The sequence below is a fragment of the Chionomys nivalis genome, chromosome 5 (genome assembly GCF_950005125.1).
Source record: "Chionomys nivalis chromosome 5, mChiNiv1.1, whole genome shotgun sequence".
NCBI lineage: Eukaryota > Metazoa > Chordata > Mammalia > Rodentia > Cricetidae > Chionomys > Chionomys nivalis.
The window spans coordinates 58074720-58100636 of NC_080090.1; the positions used below are offsets into that span (position 1 = coordinate 58074720).

The 25917-nt window shown below is 41.9% G+C and overlaps 1 protein-coding gene across 1 annotated transcript; it reads left to right on the top strand.

The window, feature by feature from the left end:
• Nucleotides 1-1943: 1943 nt before the first annotated feature.
• LOC130874222 (dimethylaniline monooxygenase [N-oxide-forming] 2) lies at nucleotides 1944-25354 on the top strand. The gene is made up of 9 exons (XM_057769202.1): nucleotides 1944-2006; nucleotides 2346-2483; nucleotides 11801-11989; nucleotides 12979-13141; nucleotides 14310-14452; nucleotides 17830-18029; nucleotides 19279-19634; nucleotides 21767-21839; nucleotides 22840-25354. Exons 2-9 carry the CDS (start codon nucleotides 2352-2354, stop codon nucleotides 23189-23191), a joined length of 1608 nt encoding a protein of 535 aa, XP_057625185.1. The 5' UTR covers nucleotides 1944-2006; nucleotides 2346-2351; the 3' UTR covers nucleotides 23192-25354.
• The last annotated feature ends 563 nt before the right edge of the window (nucleotides 25355-25917 follow it).

Consider the following 25917-nt stretch of genomic DNA (forward strand, 5'->3'; position numbering starts at 1 on the left):
CTCTTGTCCTGCAGTCACTCAATTTATTGAAGAGGAGCCTGTCATCATGACTAAATGCAATTTGGAGCATTTCAGAGAAAACAATGTGCCCTAAACACTTTATTTCCATTGTAAAGCAGCCCTTCGCTCTCTGCTGTATTTGTCCCCACAGCTCTCCTCCCATCTACTGCTTACTTCACTTTACCAATTGACGGTCTTGTCCCTCCTCTTGCAAGCGAGGGCAACAGTCCAGGTAACTTTGCTGTTTGTTCTCTCCAGTGTCTGTAGCACTTAAACAGTGTCTGGTACCCAGGAAGCATTTGGAATTCAGTGAGTCAATTTGTGCGAAGCATTGCAGGGTCCTCAGACCACTGGTCTTCCAGAGTTACCCTCACTGTTGTGACCAAGATTCACAGAGCCTTATAGCTTTCTGGCTTTCTGTTAAACGTTAATGCTGATAACAGATTAAGAATTAAAGAAAAGTTTATCTTGTTCTACCTGTTCCAAGTCAAGGAGGGTAGTGGCTGGGAAGATCTTAGAAGTCCCAGAAGGTTCATCCAAGCCAGAAAACATACACGCAGAGAAGTCAACTGAGAAATAGATCTCAGTTAGAAACAGATAACCACAGAGTGCTAAGACACAGAAGTCGTGGAGCCTAAGAGAACCAGATCAGGACTAGAAAGAAAATCCGTGAAGTCAGAAAAACAATCTACTCATCCAGACATGGTGCTACATGACAAATAATACCAAACACAAAAAAATGAATAGCTGTTAGATTGATGACTAACTCCACCGGTCAAATGGAATCCATTAAAACACAACCATTAAAAATGTTCTTGGAGATTTCCTGAATAAATTGGGAGCATGGGGACCATGGGAGAACGTAAAAGGGGAGGGAAGAGGAAGGGAGGAGAGTGGAGAAAAATATATAGCCCAATAAAAACAATTTTTAAAAAATGTTCTTGCACAAATCTGGTAGAGTGAAATAAAAAAAACTAAGTTGGAAATTACACTTGGAGTGCAATCACATTTTTGCTTTGCTACATGTGTTACCTACAGCTAAGTAAAAGCAGAGCTCAGAAGTCAGTTCGCTCAAAAAAAAAGTGGTAACATGAGTATAAAACCTAAATTCGACTGGGTAGGGGTGTCACACACCTTTAGTCCTAGCACTCAGAAGACAGAGGCAGAGACCAGCCTAGTCTACAGAGCAAGTTCCAAGATAGCCAGACCTACACAGAGAAACCCTGCTTCAAAAATAAATAGATAGATAGAAGAGAGGGAGGGGGAGGGAGGAAGGAAGGAAGGAAGGAAGGAAGGAAGGAAGGAAGGAAGGAAGGAAGGAAGGAAGGAAGAAAGGAAGAAAGGAAGAAAGGAAGGGGAAGAAAAATAACAGCAGCAGCAGCAACAACAACAAAAAAAAAAAACTTAAGTTCAGGTCCCCTACACAAAAATCCAGTCTCAGTAGCATGCATCTAGAACCAAGCACCCAGTAATTGGGAATGGGAGGATTCCTGGGGTTCACTGGCCAGAATGCCTAGTGAAGGACCCTGTCTCAAGGAATAAGATGAAAAATAATTGAAGAAAACTTTGCAGCCAACCTCTGGCCTCCACCTCTGTGTATACGCATGGGCACATACACACGTACACACATACAATATATAGGTGGAAGAACTTGCCAAAATGGGACTGGCAGTTGTAGATACATCTGGATGGTAATAGTAGGGATGGTTTTAACTTCTTTTTATTTATTTTCTCTTTTCAATTTGTCAATGCACATTTTCTACACTGGCTAGAAAAATAAACTTTAGACCGTCTGTTTGCTGTGTGTTCGGTGTTCTCCACTTCTTGCTTCATTTCTGTACTAATGAAGTCCTTGAAGACTCAGCTGGCTGAGTGTGGCTCCAGGAGGAAAGCTCCTCCCACTTCTCACAGCTCAGCCATCTCTTTAAAAACTTCCACCTCTAGGCACACCACCGACAGAGGAAACTCTCCTGCCAAAGGGACTGTGCTAAAAAGCCCAAATAAAGGTAGGAATGACAGCTGGGGAGAGAGGCTGAGAAGGAAGTGCTCAGAACTCTGAAGAAGGTTCACAGCCCGGGGACTGTTTTGTTGAGTGGCTTGGCTTGTTTAAACAGATTCCTTTTTAATATTAAGCCAAGACATTGTAAGCAAGTTTACAATGAAGGTCATCTGACCTGACAAGTTTCTCTTAAGGGGAGGAAGAGGTTGAAGATTTGATTAGTGAGGCATTTCATTCAATTAGTGCTGCTTATTAAATTACCACCAATAGTGTGACCTGACCACACTGGCGGATTCTCTTACCTTTGTCCTCCTGAAGCAGTAATGACTGGTCAACTCATTGACAGGAGACGATGGCAAAGAAGGTGGCTGTGATTGGAGCAGGAGTCAGTGGACTGATCTCTCTGAAGTGCTGCCTGGATGAGGGTCTGGAGCCCACTTGCTTCGAAAGGACTGAAGATATCGGGGGACTGTGGAGATTCAAAGTAAGTGAATCCATGCCTCAGACTACGACACGCTGAAATTTCAAGGTGACTGATGAGCCTTTGAAAGATTTCTTAAGCAGTTTTGGTCCAATTTTGTTTTTATTTATCTATGCAGCTAACCAGGAACTGAACTCGGGCTGGCATCTCTCCCAGGTCAATATCGTGCCAACCCGCGTGACCAACTCAGGGATGCAAGGAATCTTCTCTTAAAAGCCAGCTAATTGCAAAACAGCCCACGTTTCTGTCATTTTTCTGATAGACTAATTAGATAATATACTAATATTAGAAAGCATTTTATAAAATAGAAGTAATCAGAATTATTTTTAAGACATCACTTCTATTCTAATCACTGAGTCAAATGCTTCTTCAGAGAATGGGCCCTTATTACTTCTGACTTTGTTTTTCTCTTAAAATAAACCATGCGCCGAATGGTGGTGGCACACACCTTTAATCCCAGCACACAGGAGGCAGAGGTAGGCGGATCTCTGTGAGTTCGAGGCCAGCCTGGTCTATAAGAGCTAGTTTCAGGACAGCTAAGGCTGTTACACAGAGAAACCCTGTCTTGAAAAAAACAATAAAATAAAATAGAGCATGTTTGTTTACTGAGCTTTTCTGGTTATATTCCAGTATAACCTGTTGTGAACCTCTTTGTCAAATATTTTCTATTAAATAAAGTCATTCTTACTCAACCTAAAATTTCATAATATTATTTGCCATTCAAAATTTTATTGACAGATTCATAGACAACTATGTAGCCTTATGCCTGTGAATGTAAATATTTGCATTCCTTCCAGAGAGTGGTACGGCACTTGTCTGGGGTTCCACCTCTAGGGAGGGTGAAGCAGGGGGATTGGAAATTTGAGGTCAGCTTGGGCTACATGTCAAAACTCTGTCTCAATCAGAAAATATCCTCCTTACTGGACATGTCGAATCAAAATCTCCCGAAGAAATTCAGGCAAGCCTCACTCACGCAAACCCTACGATAATGAGACAGCTTGGCAAACAGTGGGACAGGTTGCCAAGTGAAAATGTGTTCACGCAACCATGAAAACACAAAGTTAATGATGGAGACCTTGACCTTCATGCGAGACGAGCGGCTTTACTGTGAGGGATCACATTTATATCTTAATAAACACTGGCTGTGAGAATTAGAACTTTTCCTGAGAAAGTGACGTAATATATTCCTGTCTTAACTGATAGCAGGCACACACAGGGGTTTTTTTTTGTATGTGAATAGGTTTAAATTGTAACCAATTTAACATATTTATTAATTGTGTGTGTGTGTGTGTGTGTGTGTGAGAGAGAGAGAGAGAGAGAGAGAGAGAGAGAGAGAGAGAGAGAGCACAAGCGGTGAGCTTGGGGGCTCCAGTGTCACGGCATGCTCATGAAGACCAGAGGACAGATCTGTAGAACTGGTTCGTCCCTCCGCCCTTACGTGGGTTGCAGGGGGTTGCATTCATATCTTCAGGTTTGCACAGTAAGAGTTTGACCTGATGAACCCCTTCAGTGATCCTATAGCAAATTTAATGTGCAAGACTTAATATCTAAGCACAAAGTGTTCCTTGTTTGTAGCAAATTTGTTAGCCGAAGAGGTAAAAGTTGCTTTGAATAGTCTGTCAACAATAGGGTTTAATACATTCCAGTAAGGTGGTTCCTATAGCATTTCCATGGCCCCAGTGTATTAGATTTTAAAATCAGAGATCGTTTCTTATGTATTTTGTGAAAAAATATAGATTAAAATGTGAATTAATTAATCTTTATTGGATAACATTAAATACATAATTTCCAAGCATCTATAACAACATCATATGCCGGGAGAGTAATAAATAATTTGCTCCTCTCAGAGACCTCCTTCCTTCAAAGAGAAACACTGAGCAAAATTTTACGAATTGCTGCTGGGGGGGGGGTCATGGCATCTTGGGAACTGGGGCCCGAGGTATTTTGGGTACGCGGCTTCTGAGATAAGAAGACTCTGGAAAAGGATTCTGGGGGCGTCAATGCCCACCCCAGGAAAACTGTTCCTCACAATTACACCATCATAAACCAGCGCAAATCTCTTTTTTACTGCTTCCCACACTGACACAAAATCCTCTGATCATTGGCACATCTAATGCTAACTTAAAAACAAAACCAAGAAATTCAAATCTATGTGCCTTGCCTGGATTAGGTGATACTGAATTCTTCCAGGAGGTTCTCCAGCACCCCCTGGTGTCATCTTTGAGATACAGGCAAGCTGATGAGGAATTAAATATTTTTTAGTGTTTCTTCCAGGGAAGAAGCTCTTGGCATGCATTACTTTTCTTCATACCTTTAGGGTTAGATCTTAGGATTTTTCTTACTAGTGACTGAATGGGAAGCTGAATTTTGTTATAAATGGTTTGCCCAGAGGGAAGGCAGTAGAAAGGAAAGAGCAAAATTAAAGGTCTGTGATTCCTGAGTCCACACACTTACTAAAGAATTGACGGGGTGGGGGGGACACCAAAACATGACCCTCCTGCAGCCCCTAGCTTACTCTGCTCCTGTACCTATCATCACAGAGAAATTACTAATGTACACTGTCTTCTGACTTGGGAATTTTTATAAATAGATCTCCCCTCTCCAACAACACATAACCAGGTATTTTACTTAACCTTCACATAATGGTCTACAGATCTCTTTCCAACTTAGTCTCTTATATCTATAATCAGCCTGAAATATTATCATCTCTTAGCATGTGACTTTCCTGAGATCTAATTCAAATTGATCATATTTTTTAAAACATCTATTTCAAGATCAGAGAGAGGCTGGCCAATGCAGTAGACATTAAGCATGAACCAGACACAATCAGTTCCTTTGACAAAACTGTTACCAGTAGCCTGAGTCTTGCCAGTATGATTTCCATGTACTTCGCCCCAATACCACTTCCACTAAAACAATTTAATGCTACATCTTCAGCATTTACAAAACAAAAACTAATGTTTGCATGGTTATTTTCATGTAGATCTCACTTTATACTCACAACAACCTCCTGTGTTATTTGTTTTGTATTTTGTAAGTTTGCTTGGCCTTGGAAATTTTATTTGAAATTTCAATTATCTGTCATCTTTACTATACCACCCTCCATTGTGTATACCCAAATATGATCATCTGTATTTGTCTCTGTCAAAGTCATTGGTTAAAATATTGATCACAAGGCCAAGCATAAAAAGCCACACTGTAATGGCCACACTTGGGAGGCAAAGGCACAAGGATATTCAGTTCAAGGCCACCCTGGGCTACATGACAAGTTGGAGGCCAGGCTAGACAATATAGGGATCCTCTGTCTCATAAGAAACAAACAAAATATTGATCAGAATAAGATAAAAATATAAAGTGGACACATGGAGTAGCTCCCAAATGAGGTCTGCCCTTTGGCGCCACCTCTACACTGACCCAAACATGTACTTGCTCCACTTCCTCTTGGTGTCACCACAGCCTTTCTTCTGTTTAGCTGGCATCTGCCATTTAAGAGCCATTCCATTCCCTTAGGACATGACATTCTATAGGCTCTCGCACGTTCTTTTCAGAAGATGACAAACAGCCTTACCCTTGTTGAACCTGAAATTCTCGTAGACAAAGTTGTCACAGCACAACTCAATAGGCATTTGCATCCTAATGACACTTCTAGAACCAAGTTTAACCTAATTTATGTGAACCTCTCCAGGCAAACAAATAGGTAGTACTGTGGTCCTGTAGGCATAGTCATTAACTGTCTGAAATACACTTATTTTGCTTCTTCATAACAGTTTTGAAGAAGTGATGTTTTCCTGCATAGACTGAAGAAAGCATATAGCATAAGATCAAAGAAATCCAAAACGTGTTCTAAGCCCAGGTCTGGTCATGTAAGCCTGTAATCTCAACTACTCCAGAGGCTGACTTATGTAAGGTTATAAATCCAAGGTCTGTCTGGGCCACTTAGTGGGACCCTGTCTCAAATTTTAAATTTAATTTAAAATAAAAAATTTAAAAAGAGACCAAGGGTATGTATGCACGTAGACACATAAGCCCCTGAGCTGAACCCCCAGTCTCTCAAAGAAAAAGAAAAAAAACATATTTTATGCATAAAATAGAATGGCATTTATAGTGTGCTATCAGAATGTCTATTTTTTGTTCATGCTGCTACTTGATATCCATCCAATGCTTTTGCAGAGACAGAGGAGGGCTTATGATTGGCATCACACATCCTTTTTATTCTTTCACCAAATGTGCTGAGTGTTTGATGCCTTCCAGCCATGCACTCGGTGCTGAAAACACGAAAACGCATTCTTAGCTGTCAGAGGATGTGCACTTCATGGAGAATCACTAAGGATAATCCCTCCTAGGGTACAGTTTTACCAAGGCTGCCTTAGAAGCATGGGATCTCAAGAGAGAAGAAGGCAGACTTCCATGACTGTGAGGCTCTCATTTGTCTTGACAATTAACAGGGATCCTGTGACAATGGAGAAACAAAGTGACAAAGCAACTAGTCTGTGAAAAGGTACCAAGCTTAAATCTGATGCTCTAAGGACAGGGAGTCACAATCCCTGGCTGGAATGAGGACTGTGGGTGAGAGAGTGACACCCAGTGAGACAGAGAGGACCATCAGACACTAGTCAAGAGGGGACTGTGTCCCAGGTGAATGGTGACCCTTTACCATAGATGGAGTGTAGACACTGGGCAAAAGTAAGACAGAACTCTATCAGTGACTGAGGCTGATCTGACGGAGCATTATCCTAAGGGGAGGATGGCAGGCTTCTGTGATAAGGATGGCTCCCAGTGTTCAGTACACATGACAGTCACCTAAGGAGCCCTTCTAAAATACAGTGAGCTGTGTGTTTGATTGGTGGTATAGTGCTAGCCTACCATGCGCATGACTCTGCCTGGGTTAAATCCCCAGCACCACAAAATTATTATTATTATTATTACTATTATATCATCATTAATTATTATATATATAATTAGTAGTAGTAGTAGTAAAATGCAGCTCAGTGTGAAGTCAGATGCCTGCAATTCCAGCACTTGGAGCACAGAGACAGGAAAGAGGCCATTGTGGGATACATAACAAACTCCAGGCCAGCCTGGGCACACAGATCCACCAGAAAAAGCAGAATGAGTTAAGACCACATGCTGCTCTTCTAGAAGACCCAGGTGTGGTTCAAGCACCTACATTGAATAGGTCATAATGATCTGTACCTCCAGCTCCATTAGATCTGGCACCCCCTTCTGACCTCGGGGCAGCTTCCTCCATACATAAATAAAAATAAACCTAAAAATATTTAAAGGGTTAGTTTATACAACATATGATTTAAGAAACGAATTTGCCGTTTAAAGAAAATACGAATTAAATGGGGAACTACATGATCTAAGTAGGGGGAAAAAAAGAAGAAATAAAATACAGATGCCTCAATGCTAAGCACACCAACTTGACCTTTATAGTTCTCAAGCTTCCTCTGAATGCTTCTGATGAAGCTGCTCCACTCTCGTTTGTGAGGACCACAGTTTAATCATGCAAGGAGGTGAAAAGTTTTAATCATATCCATCCAGCCTGATCTACAAAATGAGTTCCAGGATAGTCAGGGATACACAGAAACACTGTCTTGAAGGAAAAAAAAATTGGGGGGAAGAATCATAGGGCCTTAAACATGTGAGATAAGTGTTCTAGTACCCCCCAACCAGGCATTGCTTTTGACAAGAAACTACTTCTACCAATCAAATCTACTATAAAGATGATCACTTCCTCCTCAGAAGAGGAAAAAAAACTTATGATTCCATCACTGTTTGGTGATAATCTATAAACATGAAACTTCCAAGGAAGATTTTAGTTGGGCCCTAAAATTTGTATTAAGAATCAGCAATTAGAATGAATTCTTCTCATCCTCAAATCCTCCTTTAAAAATGTACCTGACAGAGTCCAGTCACACTTCTGGGCAATGCTTTAACTCTTGAAAAAGTCCTAATGTTTTGTCTACAGTGTCACAGTCTTGGTTCCGAAGGGTGTAATGATTTTTCTGTTCGGTGAGGTTCACCCTGGTGGTCTGTAGTGATAATGAGAGAGGCAGACACTAGTTTATCACTTATTTGGAGGCAGGCATTGTACTAAGCACTTTATCTAATCTCTGCAAACTTTGGAACAAATGTCTAACGTCTGGGTTATGCACAAACACCGTTTGACACAGGAACACGAAGAAACTGAGTTGTGTAACTTGTCCGTGTTTGCAGAAGCATTAAGAGAGGCAGCAGGGACCAGTCCCACCAGAATATTTATGGAATCCTCACTGTTTATTCAACACTACTCAAAATCACGTAGTCTTGAGAGGAAAAAATGCATTTCTTCTCTTAATGAAATATTTCCTTTTTAAGACTCTGGTTGAATAGGAAACACAAGTATTCAGATTTGCCAAGGACATTGTGTTCAATTACGCCCCCCCAAAAAAATCAGAAAAAAAATGTTTAAATATCAATATGACTGTATCTGCACAATTTGAAGCTAGTGTTAGAAAATAAGAGCACCATTACTTATTCATCCAATGTTTAAGTAATCATATTCCTGTGTGAAAGTCAGAAAACCTTTCATTCTACTGAAATGCATGTTTGTATTCCATTGCATATATATGTGTATATGTATATATACACAATTTCACAATAACAGCACCATGAGCCCTCTCTGTCTAGAGACCCAGCATAATGTAAAAGCTGCATACTCTCCACTGACTGCCTTTGCCCAAGACACCTGCAATAGGAACAAAAATTATTATTCAAGTTTAGATTCTAGTCCCGGAAAAATAAACACACTACTCATGGGGAAAGTCTGATCAAAGGCATGAGAGAATAGATGTATAAATGATGAAGGGATGACAAAAGAAGAAAGAAGAAGGGATGTAAGGGAGAAAGATATTTGTAAGCAAATCCATATTTGGCAAGAATTCTGAATATTTCTCTTAACCAGAAGGCTCTGAGAGTAAGTAATAAGGTGTTGGCATCCCAGATATTAAGACCCAGTGAAGCCAAACACGTGGAGTACTTTCTACTTGGACAATGGACGGCAAGTCACATAAACTTTCTCTTTTTTAACTCATGGAGACCAAGTTCAACCTGTTGCAGAACATTCATGTGTAATAGTGAGCCACTATGCCTAGCTGATACCCAGATTGACCTTCAGTGCCACAGCGAGCTGTGAAAGCATCAACGCTGAGGCTTAATGACATTCCTCGTACTACGGAGCACTTCTTACATCTCTGTCTCACAGAGGAGCGGCACAGATTTGTCCAGACTTTTCTCTTTAAAGAGAAAGACATGTGTTGACACCCACATCTTACTGAGAAGACTAAGCACATCTTCTTCTAGTCCTGGTTACCTCTTTCATTTTTTTGTTTGCTTTATTTCTTATTTAATTTTTTATTAATAAATTTATTAATAAATTTTTAATTTATTTATGTATGTGGCTTTGAGATGGAGTCTAACTATCTTCCTGTGGCTGGCTTAGTGTCCACTGTGTAGCTCGTGCCCATCTCTGATGACCACTTTCAACGGTGCCAAAAACTAACGAACTGAGGGTCTAAAAAACACAGCAGGCAACGAATAATTTTCTATTAAAAACTTACAAGAAAGATACATTTATACTTGATTTAAAATGCTGTTTGGATTACAAGTGAATATTTTTTTTCTTTTTAAACTTCTCTACAGGAGAAAATACAGTGCCATATAAGTAAGACTAAGTAATTTCTGTCAGTTAGTGAATTCCTACAAACTTTACTATCTTTACAGCCACTCTAATGCATAGTCAAATAGCAATTACTGTTTCTCTGGATTATAGCCTAGTCTGTGTTCACACTGACACGCCTACTGAAGGGTTCTGAAGCACCATTATTTAAATTTTCTAATAAAAGCCTCTCTGATCATAGGTTTATTCACAGATTCTGACCACCAATCATGGCTATTTATTTACATAAATTTACATGAAGGACATCATGTAGAGCATGACTTAGAAGAAAATATTAACTAAATCATAACATGTGCTTTCTGGGACTTTTACCGAGGCACAATTGTGAACATTAAAAATCAGGTTTGAGGTCTGGCTGATGTCTCAGTTTGCTTCCTATTTTTGTGATCAAACACTGACCAGAACAACTGGGGGAGGAAAGGATTCAAGTCAGCCTACAGGTTACAGTCTCCATCATGAAGAGAAGCCAGGCAGGAGACCAAGGCAGGAGCCTGGAGCCAGGAATCAAAGCAGAGACCATAGCGAAGTGTTACTTACTGCCTTGTTTAGCTTGCTCTCTTCTGCAGTTCAGGCCCACCTGCCCAAATATGACACCATCCACAGTGGGATGGCTACCGTCCATCAGTCAGCAGGCAAGAAAAGGCCTACAGATATACCAAAGGGTCAGTCCCTCAGCTGAGATTCTCTCTTTCCAGATGTGTCTGAGTGTGTATCAAGTCGGCAAAACTACGATATTTGGTGTCAGCACTAATCACCTTTGTCACTTAAGGACAATTGATTTGAATTAAGAACAAAATAAAGACCTAAGGGGTCAAATCAAGATATAAAGCCTCCCTGCTTCTAAAAGCAGTCATTAATTTTAAATTCTATATTCAGTGTCCCAGGAATTATTAGTCCTTCAAAGTCAGAGTAAATAAAGCTTCCCTAAGGGAATTTAAGAAGACAACTGGAACTGGCTCACAAAGTTTGGTGTTAAATAGGTAGATTGATAGAGTGTTAAATATTTTGTAATATGCCAAAAAAAAAAAAAAAAAAAAAAACTTGTCTGTACTCCAAACCCCATGAGGGCCAATAGCACATCTACTGAGCAGCGCCAGTTGTCAATAAACAGGTTTATCACATAGAATGATGGGCCACATGTGCTACCTCTTTGCCCCCAGATGTCATATACATACGTGTCTGTGTTTTTTCAAGACAGAGTTTGCCTATATAGCAGCCCTGGCTGTCCAGGAGTTCACTATGTAGACCAGGGCTGGCCTTGAACTCACAGAGATCCACCTGCCTCTGCCTCCCAAGTGCTGGGATTATAGGTGTGCGCCACCACCCGGCCGGAAGAAGACTTTTACTACAAGTAAGACTTGCATTAAGCCGGGCGGTGGTGGCGCATGCCTTTAATCCCAGCACTTGGGAGGCAGAGGTAGGCGGATCTCTGTGAGTTCGAGACCAGCCTGGTCTACAAGAGCTAGTTCCAGGACAGGCTCCAAAGCCACAGAGAAACCCTATCTCGAAAAACCAAAAAAAAAAAAAAAAAAAAAAAAAAAAAAAAAAAAAAGACTTGCATTAAAATCATTGTCACTGATCGTTTCACTCGCTCCTTTAGGAGAACGTGGAAGATGGTCGAGCAAGTATCTATCACTCTGTCATCACCAACACCAGCAAAGAAATGTCCTGCTTCAGCGACTTCCCAATGCCTGAGGATTTCCCCAACTTCTTGCACAATTCTAAACTCCTGGAATATTTCAGGATTTTTGCCAAGAAGTTCGATCTTCTCAAATACATTCAGTTTCAGGTACTGTGTGTGGTGGGGAATGGATTTCTCTGCCTTAATTAACACATAAATGGAAAAGTGTCTCTGGCAGTAAAAGACCTTAAAATAAACTATCGCACTTTGGTGGCTTTGTGGAAAGGTAAAAGCATGGTATTTCACCCCAAAAGTAGTCTCATTGCTCCTGGTCTTTTCAATGATGCACATGGACAGAGGAGAAAAATCATCCATTAAGACTGAAAGTTCAGATGATGATGAAAAGTGATGTGAAAATATCATTTAAGCCAGTGCCACACTGACCTTTCCTCTTGAAAGGCTGTATGAATCTGAGCCGAATGGTCCTCTTTCTATGTTCTCCACAGAAATGGGTTAAACACACTGTCTACTTTCCATTTGTCTCGGGTGCACCTAGCGACTTTTTCATAATTTCTTTTCTGCACGTAAACCGCAGCAACAGAGGGATGATCCAATCATCTTGAGTTATACTTGAAACTACCATTTCCTGTACTTTCTACAAAGAGGAACAACAAGGAAACATGTTACCACTAAGCATGAGCACAGTTCAAATTGAAATTGCTTTTCTGAATAAAGAACTCAATGGGGCTCATTTTTAAGACATTTCATGTCCTTAGCAACTTAGCAACTTTGGCTTTGTGAGCACCAGGCTTGTGTTGTGTTCGCATAACAGCTTATCTTCATGGAAATCTGTATTTGTAAATACTGTTGAAATGTCCACTTTTGGGGACTTGTTATGTCCATTTTAGGGATTCCTTCATGTCCATTAGGGAATCTCCTGTGGTTCCCCCTCCAATTCCTGGCAGAGCCATTCCATGAGTGGCAGTCTTCTAAGGATATCCTCAGTGCTTGCCTGCCAAAGGAACAAGAAGGGCCCACTTGACAAAGTTTGCTGGCAGTGGACTCAAGAAAATCAAATAACCTATTACACTCACCCCATCCTTACTTCCAGGGCCCTGACAGAGTAATTAACGAGCCCTTCTCTGTGTTTGTTCAAGACCACTGTCGTTAGTGTGAAAAGACGCCCAGATTTTGCCTCTTCTGGGCAGTGGGAAGTTCATACTCAGAGCAATGGCAAGGAGCAGCATGCTGTCTTTGACGCAGTTATGGTTTGCAGCGGCCATCACATCCAACCTCACCTGCCGCTCAAGTCGTTTCCAGGTGAGGCTGTGGGCTTCTCAGCATGGAGGAGTAGGCCTCCGGGAATCTCGCATGGAGTTCAGATGGACAGGCGGGATTGGCTGCTGTGAATGGGGGTGGTAGTAAGCTTGAGGAACAGCTGGGGAGCAGAAACATGCTGGACACCATCTCTGCTTCTATTGCTTCCTCTGAGTCTTCACACATAGCTCAGCTAACTTCCTCCAGATCATTACATTTTCAGCAATTCAAAGGATTCACACAAACATGCATTCCCTATAAGAGGACCTCCAAACGCCTACCCTAATTGTTCTGTCCTGCCAAACCCATGGAAACTTACTACATCCCTGGGGCCTTTTCTACCGGCCAAGGGTTGCTAGAGAGAATTCCTGGAAATACACACTGAGGCGGGACAGAGATAAGGGAAGGAATGTGGGAGTAGATGCCTGAAGCCAGCTGGCAGGTCGTCCCAGCTTTCCCTCTGAGAGAACTTCCTAGTCAAGATCGTCTCCTAGACAAGGACTCACCAAGAGCATTCCCTTCCCAGAGTCCTCAAAGTGTCTGACACAGTAGGTCACAATCAGGCTTCATATGAGAACTGCCCACACTCTAAAAGCAAAGAACACTTTAATAAGGCCAGATATTACTGGGAAGTATAGCAGTGGCGAACTGGAAGAACGCAAATGGTTAACAATCAAATGGTCATTGAGTCACTCAAGAAGCAACTTCTGTAGGCCTGGTTTCAGTCTTTTAGTTATTTGCTTTTGCAAAATGATAAGCACTCTTCTAATTATTGCACAATTACAATAACACTATTTCCAAAGAGTTCTTCAATGTGTCGACGATGTGAAACTAGAGTGTCATTAGACTGCCCCAAATACAGCTGGTGAGATGCCAGCGTCAGGTCATGATCAGTGCCCCAAATATAGCTAGTGAGGTGCCGGCGTCAGGTCATGATCTGTACAGCAAAGCCACTTGTTTGCCACTGGTGAACACACACATTCCAGTCTCTCACGTGGACCTCATATCTCATAAGGAATTTCAGTTAGAGTTTGATATTTGACTATTTTAACTCCTGTAAGGGAGGAAGTGAGAATTCAAAAAGGGAAAACCAACCCGCAGTTTTATTGACATTAACTTGTGCTAATTGCTTACTTGGAAGGTCACAGTTTCCCTCTTCTTCCTGCCACAGGTATCGAGAAGTTCAAAGGCCAGTATTTCCATAGCCGCCAATACAAGCACCCTGCTGGCTTTGAGGGGAAACGCATCCTGGTGGTTGGGATAGGAAACTCAGCCATAGATATTGCCTCTGAGCTGAGTAAGAAGGCCTCACAGGTGCGATGTTTTTGCTTCTCTTGTACTGTGTGGAAGGGGTGGGGAGAGAACACTGGGGTACCCAGCTGTACTCCAAAGGTCCATTGATTGATAGGTGGCTGCCTGTTGTAACAGCATAGGAAACCTGGAAGCCAGGAAGCCAGAGTCTAAACCCCACCTCTGCGGCTAACTAGCTGTGTGTCGTAGAACCAGTTGTTCTGCTTCTCTGAGCTGTAGTGCCTTGGGTTTTTTTTTTAATGGAAATTAGATATTTCTGGTACAGAAAGCCTACTTTTTATCCAAGGCACCCAATGAGAAACTGACCTGTTAATGTTTGTTTGTTTATTTGTTTGAGACAGGGTTTCTCTGTGTAGCTCTGACTGTCCTGGAACTTGCTCTATAAACCAGGCTAGCCTCAAACTCATGGATCTGCCTGCCTCTACCTCCCAAATTCTGGGATTACAGGCATGCGTCAACATGCATGGCCTTAATATTTTAAGAACCAACTTTTAGAGATGTAGTACACGGGCCAAGCGATAGCTTAGTTAGAAAAGTGCTTACTGAACAAGCGTGGGGACCTGAGTTTGAACCCTAGAACCCATATTGTTTTAAAACCATGCATGATAGCACACAGTTGTAATCCCAGGGTTGGGGACATAGATAGAGGTAAACACCACAGGTTTGTTAGCCAGGCACCTATCTATTGGCAAGCTCCAGTCCGGTAAGATGTCTTGTCTCAGATGAGAGATAGATAGATAGATAGATAGATAGATAGATAGATAGATAGATAGATAGATAGTTGATGATAGAGAGATAGATATAGATAGGTAGGTAGGTAGATAGATAGATAGATAGATAGATAGATAGATAGATAGAAGATAGATAGATAGATAGATAGATAGATAGATAGATCACTGTCACCTTTCACTTTTCAAATTTTTCAACCCTTGCCATAAAGAACAAGTAAAGAGGCAATAAATGAACATTTGAAAGACAGTAGAAAGAGGCAGGGACCACCAGCCACCAGCTTCTCTGTGCTGGAAACACCTCTAAAACTTGAGAGGAAGAGAGTGCAATAGGACAGGAGGAAGGAACTAAGTTGTCTTCACTGTCAGCCAAGTAAAGAGCCAGGTCAGTGATTTGGACTTAGAACAAATGTGCCAGAGATTCAAATATTGAATTTCATGAGCCATGTCTTAATAAGGTCATTCCATGTCAACAAGCCTAAGTATTGACCAAATTTAATACCAAGCAGCTACTTTGGCTCTATACCTGTGCCTTATAAGTCATTACTCTTTTGCATAGAGCCTCTCTTCGATATTTATTAATCACATAAGTCTAAAAGTAAAACAGAGTAGTAAGCTCTCAGATCTTCACATCTGGACCAGGAAGTTAGCTTCTCAAAGAAGGCAGCTTGAGCCTTGACCCTCACATGGATCACAGTTCATCTAGGTTAATTTCTCTACAACAAAGTGGTCACAACAGTAAGTAAACAAAGAAAATGGAAAACCTGATGTTGATCCTACTGAAGGAGAGAGAAGATAATAGGAAGAGATGGTGATGGAGCATTTAAATGGAATATCCAATATCCATTCCAAGTATTTTCAAATCTGCCTAAGAGCAACAACAGGAGCACATTGGGACATAAGCATATGGCCCCCACACAGACCAAGGGTACAGCCATGCGTGGGTATGTGCTACTCACAAGCTTAGGTAGGACTGATGTAATGCCTCCTCCAAGGTTAATCTACAAAACAATGAGAGTTTGTGTGTGCTTATACTTCACAGTACATTGGTAACTTCTTGTAACCTGCACAGTAATGTCCCAAGACAGATGCTATACTGCCCACTCCAAAAAAGAGAGCAAAGAAAAGCAGAGAGTAACGCAAAGAACTCACCAAGACTACTTAACTCATAGGTAGGGGGACTGAGTTTCAAACCTAGGGAGTCTGGACCCGGTGTCCATGACCTAAACCTCTTCAGTAAATTGGATGCCTTGAGAATGAGTCTTGTTTATTTATTGAAGATATTAGCAGAACTAATAAGATGAGACAAAAGTTGAGAAGCTGAAATGATGCATTTGGACCATGGGAAGACAACAGTAAAAAGGAGAATACATCTTTGACAAGATTTTTAAATGTATGTATTGGAAACAAATTTTAATATAAAAGGCAAAGAATACATACAACAACAATGAATGAAAAAAAGGCCTCCAGTTTGAAAGAAAGTGGGATTAGAGTGTACGTGAAAGGAACCGGAGAAAGGAATGGCAAGAGGAAATGATTTAGTTATAATCTCAAAATATATAAGCATGATTTTTAAAAATATGTGTACTGAAGAGGAAAGGAGCCACAGCACACAGACAGAGGTCTGGAAAGAGGTGGTTGCGCTTCCTATTCACCATCCAGAGATACTGAGATCCATGCGTGCATGCCTGCAGCCATGATACAGTAGACACACGTTTGCAAGGCCTGTGATTATTTACCAGGTCTCCTTGGGTAGCCACAGTGAAAATACAGAGGAGCTGTTTCTCAGGGAGCAGCAGAGCACATCTGTAAACACCGGAGAGGCTGGTCAACTGACCATGAGAATTAGCCCAAAGACTTTTCTCATATCTCCAAGATGCTATCAGGGCTTTGATACACTCCACTCTCAGGGCAAGTTACTGGACAGCCCTCGTCAGGACATGCTGCCAAAGAGAAGGGGAAAGGCTAGGAGGACCTCATTTTGACATCAAATACTCTTAAAATGGAACCTGAGGGCTGGGATGGCATCTCAGCAGATAAAGTGATTTCTTCACAAATAGAAGACCTAGACGTGACCCCAGAACCAGAGGGGGAAATGGGGGAAAGGAAATGACTAAAATTTATTATTATATAAATGTATGAAGCTATTAAACAGTGAAAAAGAGAGAAGAAACAAAGAGGAAAGGAAGAGATGGAGGGAGGAGAAAGAGAGGAAGGAAAAATAGAAGGAAGAAAGGAAGGCAGGTAGATAGGTAAAAATGTCAGGTTTCATGGTGCATGCTTCCAGTTCTAGAGAGATAAACAGAGACAGATTCCTGGGCACTGGACATCAGCCTATTCTAATTGATGAGCTCCAGGCCCGTGAGAAACCCTGTCTCAAATAAAAGCCAAGATGGACAACACCAGGGATGATACTCAAGGTTGACCTCTGGCACCGTTATGCATACACACATGCATGCATGCACACACGTACATATACACATACTCACGCACACCTTCATACATGAACACACATACACTGCACACAAATTAATAAAATAAATAGAACTCAGCAAACTGTGCCACCAAACATCTTTTCTATTACCTGTACAAGAGATTCCTCCCAAAGGGCCAGAGCTCATCACTTCAACTGCACTCCTGTCTGTTTGCCAGGTGTTTATCAGCACCAGACATGGTGCCTGGGTCATGAGCCGGATCTCTGAAGATGGCTACCCTTGGGACATGGTGTTCCACACTAGATTTAGCTCCATGCTCCGAAATGTCCTGCCCCGTACTATCATCAAGTGGATGATGGAGCAACAAATGAATCGATGGTTCAACCACGAAAATTATGGTCTGGTGCCTCAAAACAAGTAACGTTATTTTTCTTTTTCTGGTGTACTTCTTACAGGCAAGGCTGTCTGATGGTGCCTCTATTTGCAAAGATCCAATTTGGTAGCATGATAGTGCAAGCTATAACCCAACAGCGTGTGTGATCATATTGGTCCTGGGGTCTTGATTCCAAATTTGTACTGTGTGTCCTTAAAAACAAAAACAAAAACAAAAAAACAGAAAAAAAAACTTGAGAATATAGATAGGAATGTTGAAGCTGCTCCAGAAAGCAGGAAAACGGGGTTAGAACTGATGGGAAGATCTCTCTGACAGTTTGGAGAAGGCTTTTCAAGAAGACTGTGATCTTCTCAGAGCACTGTGATGGCTAAAGATAGCTCTTCATCTGGTAACGCAAGCTTTGCTGCCCTTATGCAATGAAGGCTGTTCCCATGAGAACATATTTTTTTTTCTTGTGGCCAAAAGACAAATATTTGCTGATATCAAAGTCACACATCTTGGATACTGTAAGCACAAGTAAACAGTGTGGATGTTTACCCTCCTTCAGTTGATAGCAGCCTTCCTCCCTGGCCCCAGGGGGATATTTAGTCTCGAAAAGAGATGCTCCATTATGCTGAATTAAGAATCCAGCTATATGTCATAGATTGCCTTATGTTTTAAAACAAAGAAAATGGTTTACAAACATTAGACATTAGAACTCCAGAGATACAAGCAGACTTAGTTCCACTGTCCATACCACCACAGACGGAGTTCCTGTGAATATTGGGGTCAGTATATGTCAGCAATTCCCATTTTGTGCATAGATTCTCACACTGACCGCACAGTGGGTCTCGGTGCTAATGTAGTATGTTTCCCCTTATTTATGATTGGGTAGATATTAAACAAAACTACCAAATAATGAAAAACAGATGCATAAAAAGTGATAGAGGTACCACAGGGAACAATTGCCAGCGAACTCAAAATTAACAATGGGTGCTGACATCACTTCTGAGCCCCCTGAAGTGCTTCCGCCTGCAGGGTTTTGTTGTTATTGCTGTTATTTTGTTTTTTACTTTTATCACCTAGTTGTCTTCATTTGTTTATCAAATGAAGAGATGATCAGTGTTAGACTGAGGCCAGTGACAAAGTTTGGGGTGGACAAAACAGTGGTGTTGGAGTTTGATGGATGTTTGGGAAACTCCTGTGTTTTTCAGAGCCACCCCTAAAGCTGTCAAGCGGGTTGAAGATTCCTCAAAGACTGCTCTGAGTGTGTTCTTTCCTCTTGTGCCTCAGATACCTTCTGAAAGAACCTGTTCTGAATGACGACCTCCCCAGCCGCCTGCTGTACGGACTCGTCAAGGTGAAAACCAAAGTGAAGGAGCTCACGGAGACAGCTGCCGTTTTTGAGGACGGCACGGTGGAGGAGGACATTGACGTCATTGTCTTTGCCACGGGCTATACTTTCTCTTTCCCGTTCCTTGAAGATTCGCTTGTGAAAATGGAGGGTAACAGCGTCTCGCTGTACAAATACATGTTCCCCCCTCAACTGGAGAAGCCAACCCTTGCGTGCATGGGGCTCATCCAGCCTCTAGGCTCCATCTTCCCAACTGTGGAGCTGCAGGCACGTTGGGCGACAAGAGTTTTCAAAGGTGAGTGGGCTGCTCAACCAAGTAGAGTTCTGACATTTTTTTCCCTTAATTTTACTGGAGGGGAGGCAGCTCTATTGTGGCCCTCAAAAGACAGCTACTCTATGGGCAGTTGGTTCTCTGCTGCCACCTTGTGGGAGCCGGAGATAGAGCTCAGATTGTGGGGCCTGCACAATAGCATGGCTCTACCCTCTGAGCCATACCTCAGGGAGACAAAGTTTACATTTTTTTTTTTTTAAGATTTATCTCTTCTGGTTTGTGCAGCATGTCACCTTCCTTGAAAGGCTATTTTTTTTTTCCTGCTTCTTGGGTTCATTTCTGTTCAACAAAAGCCTCGTTTACCACCGAGCCTGTGCTGAGATCTGGTCAGCCAGAAAGAAATGTAAATAAGTTGTTTTTAGTAACATGACAAGTGCTTTGGTGGCAGAACGTGTACCGTGGCCCAGAAAGGAACTTGGTGTGATGGTACAAGGTCCAGGACAGTTTCCTGATGTCTTACTTTCTCAGTACAGAGAAGGGTTTGCCTGAGCAAAAGACACAGAGTCAGGTTGCCTGTGGAGAACTGAGACCCACGTTACTGATCTGTGAGGTGGAACAGGATGGGAGGTTAATCTTAAAGAATGACAGATGGACACAAAAGCTTTGTACATTTTGTTAAGGATCCTGGATTATAAAATGTAAACATATAGACAGCTGTGAGGTTTTGTTTTGTTTTGTTTCTTGTTCTGTGTTTTATTTTTATTTTTTGTTTTTGATTTTGTTTTCCAACAGGGGAGTGAGAATGAATCTAATCTAATCAAGGCTATCCTCAAACTTGTTATGTCGCCAAGGCTAGCCTTGAACTCCAGATCTCCTGTTTCTACCTTTTAAGTATTTCCAGACCTGTAATTTCAGTACTCTAGAATCGGGAGGATAGATGAGAGTTTAGTGACATCCTGGGCCATGCAGCAAAGTTCAGTCTAGCTAGGGCTTCTAAACAGACTTTCTTGGAAGGATAGGAGGGAGGGAGGGAGAGAGGGAGGGAGGGAGGGAAGGGAGAGAGGGAGGGAGGGAGGGAGGGAGGGAGGGAGGGAGGGAGGGAGGAGAAAGAGTAGTAAGATGCAAGAACCTTCTAGCTGATCCTTAGGGAGCCATCCTGATTAAGTCTGGCCTCCAAACCTGGGATCTGCATCTTAGAAAGTTCTTAAGCCAGAGGCACCAGGGAGGAGGTATCCTCAAAGACTAGGAAGTGTCTACTACACGGTTCACGTAATTCCATCAGTTGTTTGGAACAGAGATTTATAACTCAGGGATGGAGACTTGCCAATCATTGAGAAAACTCCAGCGCTCACCTGGGCCAAAATACAATGCAGCCTGGGCCAGAGCTGAGAGAGAAAATGGAAAGGAGGACATACATGTTGAAACAGTCAGGGACAAAGGCAGCAGGGCCAGGGCGTGCTGGAGGGCTCAACACAGGGAAGGAGAGGAATCAAGGAGGGCTTATAGGACTGGAGGCTGGAGAGATGGCTGGGCCTGAGAATAGAGACAGGAGGGTCTCAACAGTAAACTCAGCTTTGGACTTAAGTCCTAGAAGCTAGATGACTTGCCACCTTTCCCCTCTGAAGCTCACAGGACCCTTGCGTACTGGGGACAGGCTCCCCCATACAGTGGGCATTGCACTATTTTGTTTAACCCAACTGCCCTTGTTAGTTGGGGCCACTCTCATCCTCACCAGATCTCCTTCCACAGTCTTTTACCTGGTCTCCCTAATTGTAAGTTCCCCTCCCGTGAGCACTCTTTCCTTAACCAAAGAGCCAGATAGATCTTTCCAAAGGGCAAATCTGGCCTTGTTGCCTCACACAGCAAAGTTTTCTCCAGGGTCCTGTCAGTGCCAGTATAGAAGCCACCCCAGCTGGCATCGTTTCTCAAGCATGCGTCCCTTCTTCAGCCCTTTCCCTGGCCTCTCCACTGGTGATGCCAGTGGCTATGACCCACTATGGAACTCTCACCCTACAGCTCAGAAGCACAGAAGTCCTGCCTCTATGGCATGACAAAACGGCCGAAACTTAATTTTAGAAAACAACCACTATACGAATCAATGATATCGAATCAAACCCACTATTCAAAGCAAATTTGTTTTCGTTTTTGTTTTCTAGGCTTGTGTAGCCTGCCCTCAGAGACAACTATGAAGGTGGACATTGTTGAAAGGAATGAAAAGAAAATTGACCTGTAAGCAATTTCCTTATAAAGAAAAATGTCTATATAGAGTAGTGTGTCACAAAGTACCGTGGTCTGACTGCCTATGAGAGACAGCTGGCTGTTGAAATGAGTCCTGGACCACAGCCCGGTACAAATGGATCAGTTCTGAAGATAAGACTGGAAGTGTGTAATCTGATGTTTTTTCCATATTATTTTTAGACATCCTGGTTTAATGACCCATAACTCAAAAAACAAAGAAAAAGAGAGGAAGGAAGGAAGGAAGGGAGGGAGGGAGGGAGGGAGGGAGGGAGGGAGGGAGGAAGGAAGGAAGGAAGGAAGGAAGAAGAAAGAGTACCAATTTAGAGTATTTTTCCTTGGGTTAATCTTATTTCTTTTTTCTATGATGCCCATGTTGGATTCCATAAACCCTCAGGCCACCCACACTCAGGGACAGGATGAGGTCACCATAGCCTGCGGCACTCTCAAAAAACGCCTCTGGTTTGTCAGTTTTGTTGAGATGAAAATGAGTTTGACAGTGATCAATACTCTTGCACCACTGACTCGAGACCTTACAGACATGAGGAGTCATCTCCTGCACGGATTTTAATCCATCTGATATAGGTTGAGTATCCAGAACATGCCAGCCAGACTACAGGGTGCTTTAGTAGTTAACAAGGAATACTGTACATCCGGTCTCTGGAAGACACTACCTCTCTGATACCGCACGAGTATTTGTATCAATCCTGAGTCATATATTCTTACTTGGAAACATACAGCAGCTTAATAAGTAATAAATAATCACCACCATTTCAACATTGTTACTTTTCTAGAATCTCCGTGGATTTGTCTGTTTACTTTGTAGCGTACTCATCAATCTGAGATATGGGCCTTGTAATGGAGCCTCCCAGACATTTATTCAAAGTTCATACCTTCATGCATTCATGCTGTTCTTTAAACAGCCACTGAGTGCCTCATATTCAGACATAACTTAGAACATTTATGAATCTGCCCTTTTATTTACTTCATTAAGGTTTGGAAAAAGCCAGAGCCAGACACTGCAGACCAATTACATTGACTACCTGGATGAACTCGCCTTGGAGATAGGTGTGAAGCCAGATTTCGTCTCTCTGTTCTTCAAAGACCCTAAACTGGCTGTGAAACTCTACTTTGGGCCCTGCAATTCCTACCAGTACCGCCTAGTTGGACCTGGCCAGTGGGAAGGAGCCAGGAATGCCATCCTCACCCAGAAGCAGAGGATCCTGAAGCCCTTAAAGACCCGCACTCTGGAGCATCCATCCAGCATCCCAGCAGCTTTCCTGCTCAAAATCCTGGGGCTTTTGGCTGTTCTCCTGGCCTTCTTTTTCCAACTTCAGTGGTTCTAATCTGTCAGCATGACGCTTTTGTCCGCCAGTGCCTCTCATTCATCAGTGTGTCTTTGCAAAAACGACTGAAGAAATGACATCTACATTAGAATTTTTACAATTCAGGGGAACAAGTGGGAGAAGGAATTGTAGGGAGAGCAGAAGAATTAGGTCTAGATATAAAACTGAAATGAAGGTCTTGGAATATCTTTTGCATTCTACTCTTTCCTCAAATTCATCAGTCTCCAAATAGTATTATACAATAACACCAACACAGGTAGACAGTGCTTCTAGGCACAGCAGGTTTCAAGTTTTATGGAAAAAACAAATTATGCAGAATAAAAAGTAAGTCATAGCTGGGCGTGTTGGCTCATGCACTTGAGAGGCAGAAAGTAATTGAGAGACCAAGGCAGGCAGATCTCTTTGAGTTTGAAGACAGCCTGGTCAACGTAGCAAGTTCCAGAACAGCGAGGACTACATAGAGAGATCCTATCTCAAAAAAAAAAAAAAAAAAAAAAAATCACATAGGTTAGTTCACTGAACAATTTAAGTTTAAATTGTGGTAACATTTCATATCCTACCCACTGAGCTCCAGGCTATTTCTATGCAGACTCTGGTCACGGTTTCCAAGTATTATGGTCTGCTCTGTTGGCTTGATGAGGGATCACTCCGAAATGCTGGTGGGCAAAACTGAGACGACAGAACAGAAACACTAATGCAAAGATGGAAATAATATACCCTAGCTACAACATAGAGTTAGCTGTTATATCTCCCAGATTAGACGTTGTGCTATGTGTACATCATATATATTGCCTTATTTAGTTCTCACAGCAACTATGAAATGGGTAGAGCTATGATACCCATTCTATAGATGATACTACGTGACAGACAGCTATGGAGCATGCCCTTAGCCACTGGCCTTGAGATGAAGCTTCAGTTGGAGCCCAGTTCATTGAACCCTGAAACTAAAGGTCATAACCTCACCACGGAATATACTTATTTGTTAAAATCTCTGCTCTTGATAAAGTACTTACTAGTAGTTTATTCTATTCATTATAAGATTAGACAATAATTCTATTCATTAGCATAAAGTTTTCTAAAACCATTGTAGAAAATGGCACTTTGCTTGCAAATCCGTCTGACTAATTTTATTTACAATATTAGCTCTCTATTTCAGCTAGATTGTAAATAACACATGAGCTGGATGCAAGGTACAGACCTTTCATCCCAGTACTCTGGAGCCAGGTGGATCTCTGTGAGCTTGAGGCCAGACTGGTCTACATAGCAAATTCTGGGCCAGCCACGGCTATATAGTGATACCCTGTCTCAAAAGGAAAAAGAAATTGAAGAGATCTAAAATGAGAAATATGTATGCAGTAATACTTAAAATAATGATCACAGTTTGAGAAAATAAGAATTGAACTAAAGTATATCTGCCCAACCGGCACAAAATGTTCCAGAGGCTGAGCCTGTGTCCAGGATTAGCATTACAGGTAAGCAGGGCAAATTCAGCGATGTATTATCTATGCCATCTGATGAAAGGGGGTGTGTCAGTTGTGAGAGACATTTCCTTTGAACTGAAAACTAAAGGAGACACAAGCAATTGATGCCAACAAACATTGAGCAACATAACAAACATCAAGCCATGGACTCTCCTGAGAGAATTCTTTTCATGAGCCGCTCTGTGGGAGATGAGCCCACACCTGGAGACCAAATCAGAGTCCCTGAAGAGAGGACAAAGGTTGGGATATTGAAGGCATAGGTAAATAGTTCTTTGTCCCTCCGAACCCTCTATGAACACTATTCTTAAACCTCAACCAAGCTCTCGTTCTCATCCCCCCACTCCACTGCCTTCCCAGTTTAATGGCAATCTCTCCCAGTAGAAAGAGCTTTCTTTAAAGTCCACTGAACTGGGCTTCAGAATCTGCCCAGCTGGTAACGTGTTTGCCTTGTAAGCAAGAATCTGAGTTTGAGCCCCAGAACTGACATTATAAAGCCAGGGGTGATGGCAAACACTTCTAATCCCAGCACTGGGGCAGGAAATGAAGACAGATTCCTGGGGATCCCTGGTCAGTCAGCCTAGTCAGTTTTAGTGAGTTCCAAGCCAGTGAGACACTCTATCTCAAAAAAACAAAAGTGAGCAATGAATTGCCTGAGGAACGAGACCACAGTCTGACCTCTGAACATGAACCTCCACATGTTCAAATACACATGCAACTGCACATGCTTAAACACACAAACACTTACAGGCATACACACACATACAAAAGTTCACTGAAATCATGCCACTTCACTAATTTGCACGTAAGACTTCTTTCTATACTTATAAGCAAATTCCTTTCAAAAATTACAAATGAAATTCATCATATACATATATAAAGTCCTAAAACAAAAAATTTTAAATAAAAATTACAAATGAAATATATATATATATATATTCTTATTTCTTGATGAAGAGCAGATTCCTTGTGTCTGAAAAGATGGCTCAGCAGGTAGAGGAACTTGCCATCCTGCTTGATGACCTGAGTTCAAGTCATAGGACCCTCGTGGTGGAAGGAGAGAACCCATGCTTGCAAGTTGCCCTCTGACCTCTGTGCAGGCACTCATACCTACACCCACACACAATAAATAAATTTTAAAAATGCAGAAAAATAAATAAAAGCAGATTACCTCGTCAACTCTTAAAAATTCTTTTCAAATCATGATGTGAAACTGTCAACCTGAAGAGCAAAAATCAACATCAGTTT

Bases quoted from the DNA above. Each gene is read 5' to 3' on its own strand.
- LOC130874222 (XM_057769202.1), top strand. From the start codon at position 2,352: ATGGCAAAGAAGGTGGCTGTGATTGGAGCAGGAGTCAGTGGACTGATC. The intron at 2,484-11,800 runs GTAAGTGAATCC...TCGCTCCTTTAG, and splicing joins GGGGACTGTGGAGATTCAAA to GAGAACGTGGAAGATGGTCG. The intron at 11,990-12,978 runs GTACTGTGTGTG...TGTTTGTTCAAG, and splicing joins TCAAATACATTCAGTTTCAG to ACCACTGTCGTTAGTGTGAA.